At 37.6% G+C, this 20,470-nt stretch overlaps 1 protein-coding gene across 2 annotated transcripts in view; it reads right to left on the bottom strand.

The window, feature by feature from the left end:
• The window catches only part of Fat3 (FAT atypical cadherin 3), a 483,199-nt gene that overhangs the window by 334,980 nt on the left and 127,749 nt on the right, over positions 1 to 20,470 (bottom strand). For both annotated transcript variants that reach the window (XM_027951397.3, XM_071617163.1), the window contains exon 2: positions 1,551 to 1,865. In XM_027951397.3, coding sequence (XP_027807198.2) covers positions 1,551 to 1,865 — 315 coding nt within the window. The remainder of the gene's footprint in view (positions 1 to 1,550; positions 1,866 to 20,470) is intronic.

Raw genomic sequence — 20,470 nt, 5'->3', positions numbered from 1 at the left:
GCTGGGCCCACCACTAATGAAATGACCACTCGGTGGCAACAGGATCAAGACGGAAGACACAGAATCTGACTAGGGCATTTGAAAAGTACACTGGGTGGTGAATACCAAGATGTCTGTGCCGTCAACTTCTTTACTGGGACTTTTAAAATATCTTTGCTTTCTCTCTGTCCTCTCTCCCTCTTCCCTTACCCTTACTTTTACATTTGTAAAGTCTTTAAATTTATTTATCTGTCTGCATAGTACATGAATTTCTTTGTCATAACAAAAAAATCAGGAGGTTGGTTCCGTGGGTGCCTGGGGACTTGCCAGACTTAGTGTGGCTCTGACAGGTTGGCCAGGCTCCTCTGAGTCCTCCCCTTCCATACAAGGTGGCCTTAGTCAGACACTGCTAGCTGATGATCACTCTATCAAACACCAGACAAATCCTGTCATATATCATTTAATTCAGAAGTCTGAGTAACATAATCACTGACTGGTTCAAAAATCAGAGAAAAGTCACAATATTTTTTTTTTAAACTCTGGTATTCTGTTGAAATTATTTCAGTAGCAATCTGACATTGATAACCTGTGTGGGGTCAACTGTACATTTCTCCTTTAAGAAATAAAGGCAGAAGTAACTATCAATCCTCTCAGTAGTTCATTGGGAAAGCTGAGTCTGCCCATACAAACAAGTATCCACCCAGCCTAACTTTAGACCAGTACCCGCTCACTGACCCAGGGAAAAATTAATTTACATTATTCTAAATTTCAATGAATAATACCCTGTAAACTACACTTCTGAGTGTTTTATTCCTTTGTTCAGATCTAAAAGTGGCAAATCACAAGCAAGCAGTGGCCCTCTGCAGAGCACCTTTCCAGTGGGTGTCCTTGTCTCAGAGCACAGTCAACCAAACTCCACACCTGCTCCCAATCCTCAGGCCTTTGTGACCTTTATTTAACAAATTCAGCTTATATTATAATCTTTGGAAACCTTTTGAGCAAAAGATTTTTTAAAAAATTAAAGTTTTTCATATTTTATGTAAAGATTGAGACACTGGAAGTTGTTTGAAAATTGACACTCATTAATGGACAGTGCAGGGGTCACAAAATGTATGGGGGTGTAAGGTTAAAGGATATTGTCTACAGCAAGCTGGACAGAACCAAGCAAGGGAGAAGTTCATAGGACAGGCCTTGCAAAGTCAGCTGGGCAGACCAGGCTACACTTGCCCAAGAACCCTGGGCAGGCCAGGATACCCTCTCTCAAGAAAGAAAAGAAGGCAGACAGCAATATGAGCATCCAGGAAACCACATTTCATTATTGTGGACAAAGCAAATCCACTGCTTTCTATGAAAGCTCGACTCCTGCTAGTCTACTTCACCTCAGTGTTAGGTGAAATTAACACACACCAAAGAAACAGGAGGAGCACTCACCTTTCCAGAAACCACCTCCAGAAAGGAGATGTTGTTCTCTAGACAATAAAATAAACAATCTGGAACAACAAGGGTCAGGGTGATAAATTTAAATCCTGGACTATCGATATTAAAAAATAATCATATAAGCCTTCCCTTACCTGTTTTGATATTGATGGCAAAAAAATTTTGAGGATTCCCACTTGTGATCCTGTATGTCAGTTTGTCATTGGAAGTGGAGTCTGGATCTTCAGCCTGGATCTGAATGACAGATACATCCTTGGGAGAATTTTCCATGACAACAGGATAATAAATAGGTTCCGAAGTCAGTGGGGCATTGTCATTCACATCTTCAACTTCAATGTAGACCTCAATGGTGGCATAGAGTGGGACCACACCCCGGTCTGTGGCATACACCGTCAGCCAATAGGACCCTGTTGTCTCGCGGTCAAGAACATCTGCAGCAGTGATGACCCCTAAGAGAAAATGGTGAGAGTATGACTGCATCAGCAAACGGAAGACACCAAGTCAGCAGCCCCATTCCAGAGGGTGTGCTGAATAATCTTGGCGTATGGGAAAAAAAAAATCCATAATGTGAGATTAAACGCAGATGTCACTCTTTACATAAGAAAATGATTCTTGGTGGGATTGGATTAAATAGTTCATCTACTATTTGTGAAGCATAATTGCATTCATAAATACTTTATTTGAATTTTGGAGATAGACATGTCATACATATAGAGAAAGAGACAATAGGGAGGGATGGTAAGATAGTGGGTCTGGGATCAAAACACTTTCATGTCACACAGGAAATCAGTGCTACTGCCAGCCCATATCTCCATTTGACCTGATGTTGAGTTGATCACCTATGCAACAAAAATCTCTTCTTTGCTAAATTATCATATCTATTCATTCACAAAAATGAAAAAAAAAAAAAAAAACTTTCAAATGTTCTTTTGCCTGGTAGAATTGATAGCACTTTGCCTGTAAGGATGTAAACCTCCTCCATACTGTTTCTTTGAAAATCAAATGTCACAGTTATTCCACAACAATCAGAGAAGCAGGCATTTCAACACATTTTCTGAAGGAGTTCTATCCTCCTCAGGAATTCTACGAACAGCCCTAAATAAACCCTGACCCACTTTAAGAGATGCTCACGGACAATCATTTTAAATTGGTTACACAAAAATATCAGATCCACTAACCCACAACTTTTCCATTTCATAGCTGAAACAAGTGCCAACCAGGAAATCAGACATCTTCCAGAAAAAAAATTATAGAGAAAATACAGTGGTTGGTATGTCCTCATCCAACATGGGGAGAGAATCAAAAGCAATGGTCATCATCTTGGGAAAATCTGGGTCTCAGCTTATAAAATCTCTAATAGGGTATTCACAGAAGGTGTGAAATTCATGTAAATCCTTTTAAAGATTTTAAAAAATCCACACATAATTCAAGAACCTGCTTTCTAGTTGTGTCCTGGAACACTCTAGCCTCTGTATTCCTATTGGACTTTTGTCTAAATTAGACACATAATTTGGCCTGCAGACCCTGCATAAGCAAACTGACAACTATAGCAACTGGGATGGAAGAAGGCGTCTGTCCAGAAACAAGCTTAAATACTCAGAGTTGAGAGTTGCCCACAACTCAGAATAGCTAAAACATTCAAAGTGAGATTTACCCAATTGATGTCGACATTTCAGTTCCAAAGTTATTCACCAAAGAATGCTGCATATTGACATGCTATGAGACAACAGACAATCTTAAATATTCTCAGTGGAAATATGTAAAGCATAATAAGTTCCTGAAAAATTATGGGTGATACCTGGAGTCAGAATAGAAATGCCAAAGTGACATTTGAAAAGCAGATGCAAAATAGAGGAATGAGAAGAAAATAAGAAAAAGTTAAAATAAAACTTGTGATTATAAACACAGTGATGTATGTTTGCTAATTGAATAACAGTTCTATAACTGGGCTGAGCTACAATAGAATGTCAATAGGACATTAAGGTTAAGAGAAGCCTCTGAGGGCTGGATACCAAGCCAGGTGTGAGTACATCTGAGAAGAGGACACACACCAATACAGACACCATGGCTAGTTTTGTGGAATCACTCACAACCATGGGTGGTGCTGCTGCACAGGGCAATTGGAGATCTTTAGTCGGAGATGGACATGATATGAAACCAGGCTGTTTCTGGATGGAAGACAAAGCACAGCAGCACTTTATAGACTCAGAATACAGATCTTGCATATCTTTTGTCAAATTTATCTCTAAAAATTTTATATTTTTGTTTTGCAAATGTCATTATCATTTTAATTTTAATTTCAATTGTTGGTTGCTAGTATACAAAATAAAATATGATTGTTCTATGTTGATCTCATATCATGCAACCTTGTTCAACTCACTTATTAGTGCTAACAGATTCTTGTTTAATAAATTCCATAGTTTTCCACAGAGAATCATATCTTCTCCACAGAGAGACAGCTTTATAACCAGTCATTGCTACTATCACTTCCTCCACACCCATCATTGTGTAAATGTTGTGTACTTGTTACAATGATAGTTGTGATAGAAGCATTCCTCATTGAGTATTTCAAATCTTTCATTCATTCAGCAAATCTCTTAACAGTGCAAGCACTCATGAGGCATTTGCTATTTTACAGATTAGCAAACAGATTTATGTTAAATAACTTGCCAGTGTTCACTCCACCAGTAAAGGCAATCTCCAGTTATCAAATTTTGGTGTGTAAAACTTGAAAACAGTCACTATCCAAAACTATATAGTCCTGTTAATCTATGTAGAAGTCAAACCCACATAGAATTTCATATGCACAGGTTTTCCTCCTTTGATAGAGAAGTGTCATTATTTAAGCAAATATTATAGTTATTTGGGTTCTCCATACTGACTGTAGAAATCATAAAAAAAGATACATCTTGGTATATCCTGTTATGTCTTTGCAAATATAAATGTGAAAAACAAAAGCAGAAAGGATTCTTTTCAATGAGAATCTGTTTTGATTTATAAAAATATGCAGAACATGAGTGCCTGTGACATATCTTTGGTCTATTACCAGCACAGTACTGGAGTTTTCATCTCAGAAACGCATCTCTTCCATATACCTGTTAGTAGAAAGTAGGTTCTGTATGGGCAGAGTCTCTGGTTAACCAATATGATCTCACTGCCTGCAATAGTGCCTGGCACACAGCAGATATTCAGTAGATGTGTGTGTTGGACAAGTAATCAGCAGTAGGCTAGTGGTCATCACCAAAGGGGTAAATCAACCAACCTTGCTCAATCAGATTTGACCTCAAAGAATACTAGGCACAACAGGCTCCCTAAGGAAACCCTTCCCCCATACATACATAATATTCCTAATCCAGCACTCAGCTGCTCAGACTCAAGTATGTCTGAGTAGTATGTAGCTTCACTACATACTAGGCAGTTTAAGCTAATGTAAGATTCTTCACACTGAGACAAACAATAGGTCTCTGTAACTTTGGACACTATTCCTACCTGTATCTTTATACACATCCCAGGATAAAACTGAATAAGTCTGTAAACAGTATTTTACTTGTGATAGTGCTTCAAGTATCAGAAGATAACAGTGTCTTTCCAGGGCTTTTGTTCTCCAGTCTAAGAATTCCTTTCTCAGGTGCTATGTTGACTGCTAGTCCTTTCTTCATCCCAATCTGAATCAATAGGATATGACCCCTTTCATTTACAAATGTGTATTGAGTGGAATTGGAATGGGTATAAATAATGTCTTATCTACAGGGAACTTCTTAGATACTTCAAGTAGTGCTTCTCAGTGGAAAGCACTTAAGTGACAGCCCAGGCAGGAACACATCCTGTCCCTCAAGTTTTCACCTAACATTAAAATGCTCAAAGCAGAGTTAAATAAGATGTTCAAATTTTATATTTATGAAAATGCCATTTAACATTCTTTAAAAATTTAGTTGTGGGGGCTGGGGTTGTGGCTCAGTGGTAGAGTGCTCGCCTCGAATGTGTGAGACCCTGGGTTCAATCCTCAGCACCACATAAAAAATATAAATGAAAAACAACAATAAAAAAAAGAAGCCAACATCAATTATAAAAAAAATTAGTTGAAATTTTTCTAACCTTTATTTTTGAGAATGCTTATGTTTTAAATATTTTTTGCATGTCATCTTCATTTACTGTATAATAAAGGCAATAACTGCCTAGAATTCTTGGGGCATCTTAATATTTAACTATATAACAGACCCACTGATAGTATTTATTGATTTATTACTGCAAAACTATGCACAGCTTGAACTTGAATTAGTTGATCTCAGCATGAGACATATATTTGCTATAATTATTCTTCTTTATCCATGAACAAATATGAGAAAAAAATATGTATGTACATTGGTACTCATTAAATTGGCTTTAAATATTTGAGATAAAAGGGAAAAATGGATGGAGCTGTTCATAATCAGATAAATATTACATGCATGGCTATTCACCTTATCTACTTTCTAGTCATATCCCCATATGCCACAAAGCACATCTCGAGTGACATCTTGTCTAAAAAGAATGACACCCAACCACCCATGACAGTTCTAAACAATCCATTGACATATGGTTTTCTTAGGAATGCTTTGAGGTCATGAACTCATCACATGATGAAAATTACCTGGCAGAGATAAATATGGCAATTTAAAACAAACAAAATTTAAAAAACACTTTGATGGTATATTCTTTGTAGATACCCCCAATAGACTCTGTTTATTTAATGTATAATATATTTAATCCTCTCCAATCAACCAAAATAGCACCTTTCAGTTATCAGGCATTAAAAAAAAAAATGTTTAAACTTTTTATTCTGAAATAATTATAGAATCACAGGAAGGAACAAAGAAACATACAGAATTTCTTGTCTCTTTCACCCAATCTCCCCTAGTGTTGACAGCTCAGTGCATTTTTAGATTGCTTATTTCTTCAAGAGTCAAAGTCTAACTTGATTTATTCCTGAAAGCACATAAAACACCTTCACGGGTCCTCTCTCACCTTTAGCCAGCTCTTGCTTGGCTCCAGCAAGATCTCACAGTTGCTATTTTTCTGATTTTTCCATGCAACCCTGGATCTGTAATGCTGTAGCAAGGATCAATGATCTTCACAGAGTGTGATAACAGTTAAGGAAGAATGGGGGCTCCTACCTACATAGGCCCAATCAGGGTCACTCCAGGCACCCTAGAATCATGTCTGTAACTGCTGCCAGTCTGAAACACATGGCACAACTGAGATGGGCAGAAATGGGATGAATGGAGATTAGTACAGAAAATGTGAGTAGAGAGAGACTTCACTTATATGTTTATAATGTTTCTAATACATTTTAGTGTATGTATTTCACATATACCTACACTTTCCTATGCTTCATATATCACATATTTGGTATAGATTTAAATATATACTTTAATGCATTATTTTAACTGGATTTTTTTTTTTTTTTTTTAAGTGAGCCACTCAGTAAATCAAGTAGGCAAAGTCAGGCTTGGAATGCAGAGCCCTGAATTGGAGTCACACATTCCTTTCATTCCATGAGGCATGCCCCTGATGATCTACCCACATGCATGCATTATCATGAAAAAGAGAGCAATTCCAAGCCCATGTGCTCCTCACAGTAGGTTAGTATCAGCTCTTTGGCAGTAGGATATTAAGTAGTTTCATTATTCTCCACAATTTCTAAAAGTTGCTGCAATGTACTCTTCTGAATCCAATTTTACATCTCCCCAGAAGATCCTCAGATGTTGGAATTCTTTGAGACCCAGCAATTGTAGGATTGACTCCTCCTTTACTATCCATCCCTCTTCTGCTTCTGTGCATGTCTGCACAAGCTACTCATCCCATCCCTGCCTCTCAAATTTCCCATGTCTCCCAGAGAATTCAGAGAACTCTCACTACCCAGCCAGCCAAGGCTAGGGGCTTACCCCTTCCTCTTCTGCGTTTTTTTGTTTTGTTTTGTTTTCAGCACTTTAGTTTCATTCTCATTTTACTATGAACTCCCTGTGGGAAAAGAACATTTCGACTTCTTCTGTTCTTTATCCTAGGATAGTGGCTGGAAATTGGAAACTATAAATGTTGAATATGTAAATGAAGGATAACACCATAACATTTGGTAAATTCAGGCAAGACAAACACCCCAAAGAATAAGTGCATTAGGAAAAAAAAAAAAAAAAAAAAACTTGATTCAACTAGATATTTTGCTATTCTGTTATCATAAAATAGAATGGGGACAGATTGAGCTTGTTCTAAATTTTACTCATCTCTGATGTATATGCAGACTTGATAGGCTCTGAAATTCTATGCTCCATCTGTGAATTACCCTATTTAATAAGACAATTCTCTAAAAATAATGTCCAGTAATGTGTTGTCCCTTTGCTACCTAGAATGTGGATAGAGTCATGGTAATATCCTCCAGGCTTGAAGCAAGGATGCAGCTTAATGAAGACATCAGAAGCTTTTATCATGGCCTTAAATACTGCCTTGCCCCTATATGCACACAGCAATGGGAATCAATGTGTCCAGGCTCCCAGAAAAAGCAACATGAGGCATTCTCCCAAGCTCTCATCCACAGAGGCACATCTACCCTTGGACACTTTCGTCCTACTCTTCCCACCTCCTCACGCAGAAGCCCATTGATTAGACATCTTTTATCTTTGCAGAAAGCAAAGAAAACCCCATGACACAGTTGTGGGGAACAATTATGTCCACAAACCCAAGCAGCCTTCCTTCCTCGTTATTTCACAAGGCTTCAAACCGGAGAGTTGCACATGAGATTAAGGCAAAGGGCTGCAGGCTGAATTCAAGCTTTTATTTGGAGTTAATGAAAACAGACAGCTCTCCTTGTCTGTTTGGGAACCCAGGAATTCTAAAATTTAGCTTCATGCTCAAAAGCCTCCTCGCCAGTCAAGTTGGGTAGGCTCAGAAAACATAGTTCACTACTTTTTGATTTTTTTTAAGACAAACTTTTTGGTACCAGTTTTAGAGCTCTCAAAATATATACCTGTTCTCTCTGTGGAAACTGTAATCTGTGTAGCTGGCACCAAGCACCAAACGTATAAAACTGGGGGGAGAGCAGCAGGATGAGGGAAACACATCTAGCTTAGAGTGTTTTCTCTTTCTGTAACCTATGGTCATTGCTAATTTGCATACTCACCACACAACACAATGACACTGATCCACACACCCAAAAAGAAAAGAAGGTTGAAACCTAGAGCAGTGGAATCAGTACTCTCACATAATGTATGAAATGAAGTCAAGAATTGCTTGGGTTGAGTGGCTGAAAATACGGAGTTTGTAACATCAAGAGCAAGACTGGATTCTACTTCTTTAGAAGTAGAAAATGAGCACTAACAGACACTAGTATGGCAACATGTAAATCAATGGATGTGTAACTGATGTGATTCTGCAATCTGTATACGGGGTAAAAATGGGAGTTCATAACCCACTTGAATCAAAGTGTGAAATATGATCTATCAAGAACTATGTAATGTTTTGAACAACCAACAATAAAAAATTAAAAAAAAAAAAAGAAAATGAGCACTAAGGACAGCAGAAAGGATGTTGGTTATGCATCTACAAATATTTTCTGATACCAATAGTCAAGAAATAAGAAATAGCTATGGAAAGAAAGCTGAGGTTTCTTTTTTCTATTCCTATTTGAGAAAAAGGGAATGGGAGAGGGAGTTCTTTCACCTCGCAGGAACTTCTGGAACATTCAAACTCTTTGTTAGGACAATAATTGTATTTAAAATTATTTAATACTTCATTGTAAAAGAAACTATAAAATACCAACAACTTTTAATAAAACACCCATTATATTATGGCCTAGAGATAATAACTATTAATATCACTGGTGTATTGCCTTTGCTCTATATTATTTTCACCCCAAAGCAATACATTTCTCTGTAATTGTGCACCCTCACTGTTGCATACTGAACATTGTTCCACATTAATAACTATATTTCTATATGATTTCCTGTCTTTCCTATTCCTATCCCTCCTTCGTTTCATATCCCTTTGTCTAATCTACTAAACTTCTCTTCTTCCCTTCCTTCCTTTATTGTAGCTTAGCTTCCACATATCAGTGAAAACATTTGACCTTTAGTTTATTGTGATTGGTTTATTTCACTTAGCATGATAGTCTCCAGATATATCCATCAATAAATGCCATAATTCCATTCTTCTTTATGGCTGAGTAATATTCCATTGTGTATACATACATCACAATTCTGAATCCATTCATATTTTGATGGGCATCTAGGTTGCTTCCATAGCTCAGCTATTGTGACTTGTGTTGCTATAACCATTGACGTGGTTGTGGCTGTGACACAGTAGTATGCTGATTTTAAGTCCTTTGGGAATATGAAATGGGTTAACTGGGTCAAATGGTGGTTCTATTCCCAGTTTCCTGAGAAATCTTCATATTGCTTTCCAGAATGGTTGCACCAATTTGCAGTCCCACCAACAATATATGAGCATCCCCTTTTCCCCACATCCTCCTTAACATTTGTTGTTACTGTGTTCTTGATAATTGCCCTTCTGACCAGAGTGAGATGAAATCTCTGTAGTTTTAATTTGCATTATTCTAATTATTAGAGATGTTGAACATCTTTTCACATATTTGTTGATTACTGCTATTTCTTCTTTTGAGAAAGGTCTGTTCAGTTCCTTTACCCAATTATAGGTTGGGTGATTTTTTTTTTTTTTTTTTTTTTTTTTTTTTTTTTTTGGTGTTAAGCTTTTCGAGTATTTGTATATCCTGGAAATAATGCCTTACTTGGGGTGAGATGGTAAAGATTTTCTCATATTCTATGGGTTCTCTCTTAATGCCCTTGATTGTTTCTTTTGCTGTGAAGAAACATTTTAGTTTGATGCCATCTCATTTATTGAATTTTATTTTATTTCTTAGGCTTTAGGAGTCTTGTTCAGGAAGTCAGTTCCTTTGCCAAGATGTTGGAGTATTGGGTACAGCATCTCTGGTTTAATTCTTAGGCCTTTGATTCACTTAGAGTTGATGTTTACATATGGTGCTTTAGTCACTTTTCTCACTGCTATGACTAAAGGATCTGACCAGAACAATTTTAAAGGAGGAAAGGTTTATTCAGGAACTCATGGTTCCAGAGTTCTCAATCCACAGACAGTAGTCTCCATTCCTCAGGGCTCAAGGTGAGGCTGAACATCATCAGAAGAATGTGGAATAGGGAAACAGTTCACATGGTGATCAGGAAGCAGAGAGAGACTGCACTCTTCAGATACAAAATATATGCTCCACAGCCCTTCCTCCAAGGAACCACTTCCTCCAGCCACACACCCCCTGCCTCTAGTTACCACTCAATTAATCCCATTAGGATTAACTGATGAGCAGTGGAAAGGATGCACTAATTATACTGCCACCAGCAGTATCTGATATGTTTTATAGTATTTATTGGGTAACATACCCACAGACACACACACACACACACACACACACACATTCTACAATTTCTCAACTAATGGGGTAACCCCTGACCTCCTAAATCAGCACTGTTAAACCATTCCTTTTGGTATTGTAATTATTCAATCCACAACAAAAACACCATGACTTGCAATGAGAGAAAACATTGTTGACAGATAAATGTGCTGAAACTTTTGCTATCAAGAAAGATTTTGCTTGAGGCATAATTTTAATTAAATTAAAAATTTGCCCACTAAACCAAATTCTTCAGCCTTGAAAAATGTGGAGTTTTTAATGAAATGTCAGAACATAACCTTTAGCTCTTGAAGCAAGAACATCTGAAGGTAGATGCACTGTCAGATATTAGTTATACTTTAATCCAATTTTTAGACTTATTTACTACCAACCCTGCAACTTTCTAACTCAGCACAAACAGTGTCTGGGGGTTTTGAGCATTTGGATTGGGAATTTTTGAGTTTTGCTTAGAAAATGCTTTTCTGTTTCAAGAAGATACACTTGGAAAAAAATGTTCTGTAAGCTGAAATGATTTGAAGGGTTTTTCCACACCTACAGACTCACTAAATCACGTGCATTCACTTGGTAAGCATGACAATATAGTACAATGTCTATTCTTAAAAAACAGCCAGTTGACTTCAGTTTCTCTCCTTTTATGCTGAAACTCTGTGGAAATTTTGGATAACTTTTTCTTCGAGCACAGGGTATACTTCTTTTTTCCATTTCTCCCATATCAGATAAGAAAACTCTAAGTACAGCCACATCCACACAGATACAAATCTCATATTTACTACCCCATAAAGAGTAACAACCTTCCATAACTTTCTAATAAAATAGCGAAAGCACATAGCTCACGTATTCTTTTCTCAAGTGAACGCATTCTGACTTCCACAACTGATTTGATGTTTACCAAGAAAATATTTTTACTGAAGTTGCACAGATAACTGTATATAGGATACTGAGACCGCTTTTACTAAAATAGCTGAATTTATTCCCTGGGCAGAAAACATTCTAGGTAATGGATATGAAACATGGAACAAACAAAGGAAGATAGATTGGGGTTTAAGTTTAGAGTTGTTTTGTCCTTCACATATATATGTCATGTGACTTAAAATATAATAACTACATTTATTACGGCAAGTTTGTGAAATCATACCATGGGAAAAGGACTCTGTAAAGTTTCTGTTTGCTTTCATCCATTCAGGTTAAATCTTGCCAAACTGCCCCTTCCTTTGACCAGTGTTGTCACAATCACATAGACAAAACCATACTTTGTTAATTAGGTTTGGCTGATTAGGTTATAGGGAATACATATATATAAAAGCATTAGAACCCATGAATGGACTCCTCAAAATCAACCTACCTTATTTACAATGGAAACAATAAACTCTTTGCTTTTCTTTTTATAATCAAATAAGCAACTACAATAGCACAAAGAAACCAGGGCCCAAAGGAGCAAAGTCTATGGTTTTTTCTAATTGAGTTTCTCCAGTTCTCATCTTCTATAGATTTCTTGGATTGTTTTCCAATTTTCATTCGCAGTTCATCCCATTAAATGGCTCTAACCTCTGACACACACACCCTACTTGTATTCATCTTCCATTCCTAATTAAGATGAAATGTGCCCACTTGCTCTGTCCACAGCACCAGAGGCACTGACCAGACACAGATAAACACTAACTCTGTTAGACCAGGCTTTGACAAGAAAACAAAATAATTCTCATGTAGCAATAGTTCTTAAAACAGAATTCAGTGTGTACTCACACAGCTTGCACATGGTGAACACCTAGATGTTGATGCTCAACAAGGGAAAAGAACAGAAGGAGAAGGGGGCTGTCTAGGACTGGTCTGATGTACTCACACTGCCTTTTGCTGAAGATAATTTATGCTCTTTTAAAATATCTCTATTTAAATGTGCTTAGTGATCATAAGCTATATAAATAGGAATAGGGAACAATGTTAGTTTTAGGACAAACTAATGAGATCTATGAAAAAAAAACCTGCTATGTAGTTTTCTCAAGATGGAGATGAAAAATCACACTGATTTTTCTCACTTTGTAAGAGTATTTATTTAGGCACTGCCCATACTGCAAACCAGGTAATATGTGTATAATCAGAAACAACTATTAAAGAAAAACTTTTTGAAAAGCAAGGATAGTATGATATCTGGGCTATTGAGAAACCTGAAGACAATATTTAAAATATTCTAACCTATTAACATGTTGTTTAAAAACCTGCATGACTAGCTCAAGTGAAAGACTCTAATGCTAGGTACAATCTAAGCATTCATGTTTCTGACAAGATATCCATTATCCAAAGGAAGCTTGTCTTAAGTAAAAAATGTATGAGACTGGTATTGGGGAGGATCGCTCAACATTTGAAGCTTTAAGTTAAATGCAGATCACTACCTTGGCCAAATAAGGATAAGCTATGATCACAGAAAAAAGAGAAAAGTTGTCTAGAAAAAAGAACCTTTGGGTTCCTGGGGCCATTTCTACATCCACCTTTCTTACTTTTACCCAGCTGCTTTTCAGAGCTCAGTGGAGATAAAATTCCAGGTAACTGTGTAAGACTACAACAGAAAGGAAGAAAAAGTGGAAGATGTGATGTTAAAAGAGAATGCAGGGGTAGTCATGGAGTTTCAGGAAACGACTTTGGACTAGTTTGCACAGGAAATTTTGGTTTTGGGGATTGTTTCAGACCAGCTGTCTGCTCAAAATCTTAGGCATGTTCTGTAGCCTCAGAAGTATAGTTCTGCTGTTGAGGAGCTTGTTTCATTACAAGCGGCCTTAATTATGAAGTCACTGGCTATCACCCACATACTGACTATTATATCCCCCAGGGCAAAGAGCATCCTGCCTGTTTTATTCAACATAGACCCCAGCACCTTCAGAATGTGTGCCTGACAGTTAGGGCACATAGTATTTAAATCATAAATATTTATTGAATGAGTGAGTGATGTTTCTACTTCCAATGGATCTTTGCTGACTGTGTAGGAAGAGTCCAGCAGAGAATTACTGTCATTTTTCACACCCATTAACAATGTTCAACATATTGCAATGACTTGTAAAGCAAAAGAATACACCTAGTTAGCCCTAGGAGAGCAGAGACAGGAGGAGCTGTTATAAGTAAGGTTTAATTAGAATAGTAGGGGACCCAGCTAAGAAAATCTAAGCTCCCCACTGGTTGGCACAGCTTTCACATAGCCTGCATAAAACTGAAGCAGATGTAGACCTGTAAGCTTGTTCCACTGCAGAGACATCACAGAGACGGCAGTGGTGTACATCAGCAACACACCACCACGTTCATGTTTGGCTGTTCTGCTCTTCCAAAATGCCGCTGCTGCACAGCTAGCAGCTGAAACCGGAGATGTAAACTTCAGTCATTAATCAAGTATAAAGTCTGTTCAAGCTCTGGCAGACAGTCACAGGAAGATCAGAAACAAGTGCAGAGGGGGCATCAGTTGGAGCCATTCTCAGAAGCCCAAGAGCCCAGTCCTTCTTCAGAAAACTCTGGCCCATACAGGATCAGAAGGGCAGGTCATCATCAAGTTGGTTGAAAGGAGGGAGCAGGCAGGCCTTGCCAATCTTAAGGAGTCATGCATGGCCATCTTCAGGATCTTTCTATTCCTCTCTCCAACCTCATCTCCTGCTCCATCCACCTGTGTATTCCATAAACCTTAGAAGCTGCTGAGTTTATTCCCCAGCTCCTCCATGTTGTTCCCTCCAGCTGGAATTACCACCCACCCCCACACACCTACTTAAGTTAATTCACAAATCGAACCCTTTCTGCTTTGTGAAACCATTAAAACAGACTTGGCCACTTATTTCACCATTGTATTTTTACCTACCATTATTATGGCATTTTATTCCTGATTCTGAAGTTTTCTTTCTATGTCTGACTCCTCAATGACTGTCTCAAAGGGGAGAAATCTCTTATTCATCTTTTGTCCTCCCCACAAATGACACACATAATCACTCAGCAAATATGTTTTGAATGAAAAGGAGGCATTCCTAAGCTGCAGTCACTCACAAAAATGTTTTGCCAGGGAATAGGCCAAAAGGCAAATCTTATAGGAAAGTTTATAAAATCCACCCGGGGTACTGTTCTTATAGAAAGAAGTTATAGCAAGGAAGGAGAGGCAAAAATGTATTGTATTTATTCATAACCAATTAAAGGAGTGCTTCAAAGACATGGCCGACATAGGACTTTGAAATCAGCTATAAAAATGCTTCATTTTTAATGTAGACTTAATCAGCCATTTGCATGTTTTCCTGCAGAGAAACAATATTAAGCCTCTAAGTAACAGTTGTTCACAACCTACAGGCTTTTGGAATGCCTTACTTCTGTTTCTGCTATCAAACCTGAGCCCCTGAGTAGAGAGACCAGAGAGGTTTCAAATGCTACTTAAACAAATAGGCGTAGTAGTAGTAGTAGCTGGGTATAATCCAAAAAGGAGGGGTGGAAAAAAATCACTAAAACAAGTTAGACCTGCTCCCTCAATGCCCAGGTCTGAGCACTGACCTCCCAAGAAGTCTGGCTCATCTGTGGGATCTGTGAGGTCTTCTGGCTCTCAGGCTGTATTTTTCATGGCACCACTGATCTTTGGAGTGTGATCTGAGCCTGACAGCTATGGCTGTTCTAAAATGAAAAACTACAACTATTTAGCTTCCATTACATAATAATTCACAATCTCTGATGGAAATGTTCAAGTCACTTAGGACTCTGATTTGGAACAAGGTATCTCTTTGAATTCAGATGACAGTGTAATTCATTTGGATAATGTGATTCACATAATGCGCTTCTCCTTCACCATAACCTCTGCCACTAGGAAATGACACCACTTCATGGTACCATCTCAAAAGAGCAGGAAGCAAGTCATTTCACGTATATGTGAATTATAATCCTTCTGATGTTCAAATAACTTTTTTTTCTTAGAGTAAGGAAAAAAACCACTGTCCATTATTTTTTAATTATACTTCGTAATGATCACTTAATAAAACGTGAAATCAATGAAATAGGTTTGACCTGTGTATTTTTTTTTTAAATGAAACATGATAAAATAGAAAAATCAGTGTGGTGCATGTAATAAGGATAGATAGTATTTGTGTGTGTGTGTGTGTGTGTGTGTGTGTGTGTGTGTGTGTGAGGTGGATGGGGTGGAGAAAAGGTGGGGACTCTGAAGTCAGGCAGCAGAGTGAAATTCCAGTTCAAAGACCCTAATTTTAACTGTCATTTATTAATGATTTGCTTCATAGAAGTAACAACTTCTTTCAGTACAAGTTTCCTTATCTATAAATTGGAGATGCCACCTTATAAAATGACTTAAGATTTTGATAATGCAATGCTCTTAATCTACCTAACACAATAATAAGGATAACAAACACTGATTATTTACCATGTAAAGTGCTTAGCACAGTGCCTTCACATAAGCATTCTTTAAATATTAGTAATTATGTGTTAATATCATTATTTTAAAATTATTTATTAATATAATTTTTGTATAGTAGTATGCATACAATCATCAGGTATTTTCCTTAAATGCAAGGATCACGTGTTACTTTCCAAATTCTATGGACATTGTAAACAAGCAAAGTAGACAGAACTTCTGTGTTTCCACACTGACAGAAACTGCTACTTACCTCTTGACACTCAGCTGAGAAATGGAGCCCTGGCTAATAACACCAAGAGTCTGTGATCCAAGCATTCCATCAGGTTTCCTCCACCTGATCCTAAGCTCAGCTTTCAGACTGAAGCCAAGAAGGACAAGCAGTATGTAAGATTAGAACAATAACACTACCTGTTTGTGAGTGCTTACTACAGTGTATTTACAGGTAGTTTATAAAGCACCTTTTAGAGATAAGGAAGAAAGCTTAAGTAACCTTTTCAAGGCCACATTATTAATCAGTGTTAGAATCCAATTTATATCTATGTCCATTTGAAAAATCTTGAGACCCTCAAGCATGGTAAGCACCTCATAGTCACCAAATCCACAGATTTGTCCATGGGAAGCCTCAGTTTTTAGCATCCTTTTGATCTGGGTTAGAAGGCCCAATATTTATGAGCTCACCACATCTCAGGCCTTTCTGTTCCATCAACACCTGCGAGTGTTAGGAAATTCTTTCTTACATCCTGTCTTTACATTTGCCTGAGTACACTTTTGACCCACTGAAATAACCCAGAATATGTATTCAGGCTCTTTACCTTAAGCACTTTAAACAATGAGTACACCTATCTCCTATCTGTCTTTTCCAGATGGTGTTTGAGAACTGAGTTCATCCACATTTGTCCATCACTGTGCTCAGAGGCTGCTTCAAGTTTCTCAAGAAAAACTGCCTCATACACTGCCTCATCTCAGGTTAGAGCCATCTAAAACATCAAGGTATTTTTCAAATAAACTGTTAGGCCATCTATCCAACGTGCATTTTTCTGATTTATTTTTATTTTGCAATATTTTCTTGCCTTGCTTTTGAACCAGCTCTCTAGACGAGAGAAATCATTTCAATTCATAATTCTGACTTTCACAAAATTAACTATTGTTCTCAAGAGTCTCTCACATATAAATGTAAAATGTATGTGGTTCCATTAAACTATTATAAGTTGACAACCTATTAGTGAGAGGTGGAAATATATACACACACACCAAAGTAGCTTTCTTGTTTCTCTCATTAAATTGTAAACTCCTTGAGTTCACAAGCACTACATCCCTCTCCTTTCAGTACATCATGTGAGCACATAGGTCACCATATTCATTTGGACTGAATGATTATTAATTTGCACATGTCAAAACTACACTGCTAGAATTGATGATAAGCCAAAAGGCAGGAGAGGAAATAAAATGCCACACATCTGAAGTACAGGTTCAAAGGCAATGACTGGCACATGTTGCTTCCCTGAACCCAATCCATCATAGAGCTGACAGAAAGTAGAAATTCATATTAGAAAAGAGCCCAACAGAAAGACAAAGGAGAGAAGGACAGGAGGGAAACACCTATGTGAGCTTGCACACACATATACATACTCTGTGCCCACAATTCACTGCTGAAATTTCTTAAAGTAGTTACTAGAAGGCTTTCACACATGAATACTGCCATTTAATGGCATTAGGTCCCTGACTCTGTATTACTATTAATAGACAGCCTATTAGAGCATTGCTATTTACAGGCTTCCACAAGGCAACATGATTTCCCAGTAGTATATTACCATTAATTGGTAAAAGGCACTCTAGGAATACCAGTCTAAGACAATAGCTCAGCCACAATTAAAACAGAATTGCATTTGCTGACCTAGACGACAAAGCAAAGTGTGTCTGGGAAATTCTCTGTAATATTTTACAACCTGAACTAATTAAAGATCACATTCCCTATACAGCCAGAAAGCAAACATAAGAAATACCCCCAGCTGAAGACTTTCTAGTTTGATGGTTACTATAATGAGTTCAGTCCCAGTGGTACAAGACAATAGAAAGCAGTTTGGATCTGAAGGTTGTGTAATGAAACTCTGACTTCCCTTAATTTTGGAGCAATTCCTTCTTGTGTACTATCCATCTCATCCAAAAGCCATCATCCAATTTTTCTGCAATGAACATAGGGAATGGGCGGGGGGGGGGGGGAGATGATCTCATTGTAACCTGCTAAATTTCTTTAACAGATTTCATGTTGACAAAGATTAAAAATAGCATATCATGATTGCCAGACTGTATGCTGGATGAATTTCTTTTATTAACTTAGGGCAGTCTTCCCTCATCTAAAGCAGGTGGTAGACTAAAAATGTTTTTACTGTGTGATTAAAGTATCCTTATACAGGCAGCCTGAGGCACCTCAAGTTATTGCTCTATTGCCTGGAGGTAAATTAAGGTGATACTTTTCCTTTCCCCATCTCTAATAGGATTGTACATTCTGCTGCTGGCAAAACCGATTACACTGTTACCTATTGCAAAAGCCTCATTCCTGAATGCTGATGTGTGTTCTGTCACATCTGGCTTGAAAAAAAAATTACTTCTTACTACTTAGTTCTGATAAGGAGGAAACTTCCAGGAAGGATGTTTTCAGGGAGACAGAGAAACAGAAAAAGGAAACACACACATTAGATACAGAGTGAGAGTTAACAGATGTTGCTGTTTTGTAACATTTTATCTCATTTTTCCTCCTTCAGATTTCTTTCACAATCAGTCTGATCATGTTGGCCAACATTTGGAACATCAGTGGTGTACTGATAAATAGGTAGGTTTAATCTTCAAAACAAATCTTGTTCTAAAAGAAAAGAAATACCTTATAGATAATAAGATTATTAAGTAAGACCTGACAAAAATGATCACAAACTGAGCCCCTTTATGTAACTGATAGAGTATTAAATTGTATAATAACGTAATCTAAAGTAATACTATGTGGTCTAATATGAATCTCTAGGAATTGATTATTAAATAAACAAATATGAATATGTAATAGCTATGATGAGTCTCAGCATTTTAATGTCAACGAACCTTTTTAATTTCATTCAACATTTATTAAGCATCTGTTGTATCTCAGTCTCATGATACAGCATGGAATGCAAAAGTCATGGGAAGCTTAAACACATTTGGAATTTTGCATTACTTATAATTACTATTATTCACTTATTGCTTATACTTCAGTTAAACCCCAATCTGAATATCAAAAAAATTCTGCATGAGACCCTCAACATTCCTGAGGGGAATGGATGCCCTGCATTGATGCTCCAAGTCTCAGATGTTGTCATAAGCTCTCCCAGTTCTATTCTATGCCATCACTCCACTAAGAGAAGTCATAGTTCCTGTGCAGCCTGTCCCAGCACAAACCAACTGACTGACTTTCTAAGTCATTTGGAGTTTCATCTTTCCAATAATGATCATTTACCAAAAAGCAATCATGGCTTTGCTCATGCACATGATTACTGAAGATGCTACAGAGAGCAACCAAGCCAACAAAGCTCAGATGCAGATGCTGGGCAGTCAGAGAGGCTTACTCTCTCTGCAGCTTCTTTGCTTCCTCATAGCATCCCAAGTTACAGTTGCACTTTATGTGATGTAATGAAATATACGGTTCCAAACAACCACTCAGGAAATGAACTGAAATAATCAGGTCAGCCTACACCATATGGAGACTTTCTCAATTCTTTCCCTGTCTTTTCCCCATAGAATTAGTCACTCCATCCACTGGATTTCCAAAACAAATCTCATGTACCATCAATAAAACACTCACCATGCTCTACAGCAATTTCCCTCTAACATACTACTCAAGGTCAAAGGTTATATAGCAACTGCCTCTGTATCAGCTGTACCCAGCACAGGGCAGAGCACACAGAAAGTCTTCAATGAATGTTTGATAAATGAATGATACCCAAAGAGTAGGTAACAGAGAAATGCAATACAATATAAAGGGAGCAGCCCATACAACTAGCTAATAAATACGAAGTTTAGCTGCTTTTTTATTTTTTAAGAAAGAGAGAGCAGTAAGTAACATACTAGACAGTAAATCCTTTGAGGGTAGGAACAAGTTTTTCTCTCCCTGCCCTACAGCTGCATCCTGGAGCTTAGTACACTGTAACTGGGACAACAGAGCTGCATGCACATCTGCTGAATGAACCGAA

Source organism: Marmota flaviventris, chromosome 9 (genome assembly GCF_047511675.1).
Source record: "Marmota flaviventris isolate mMarFla1 chromosome 9, mMarFla1.hap1, whole genome shotgun sequence".
NCBI lineage: Eukaryota > Metazoa > Chordata > Mammalia > Rodentia > Sciuridae > Marmota > Marmota flaviventris.
Note: the sequence above shows the minus strand (reverse complement) of the source record. Positions and strands in the feature narration are given on the sequence as shown.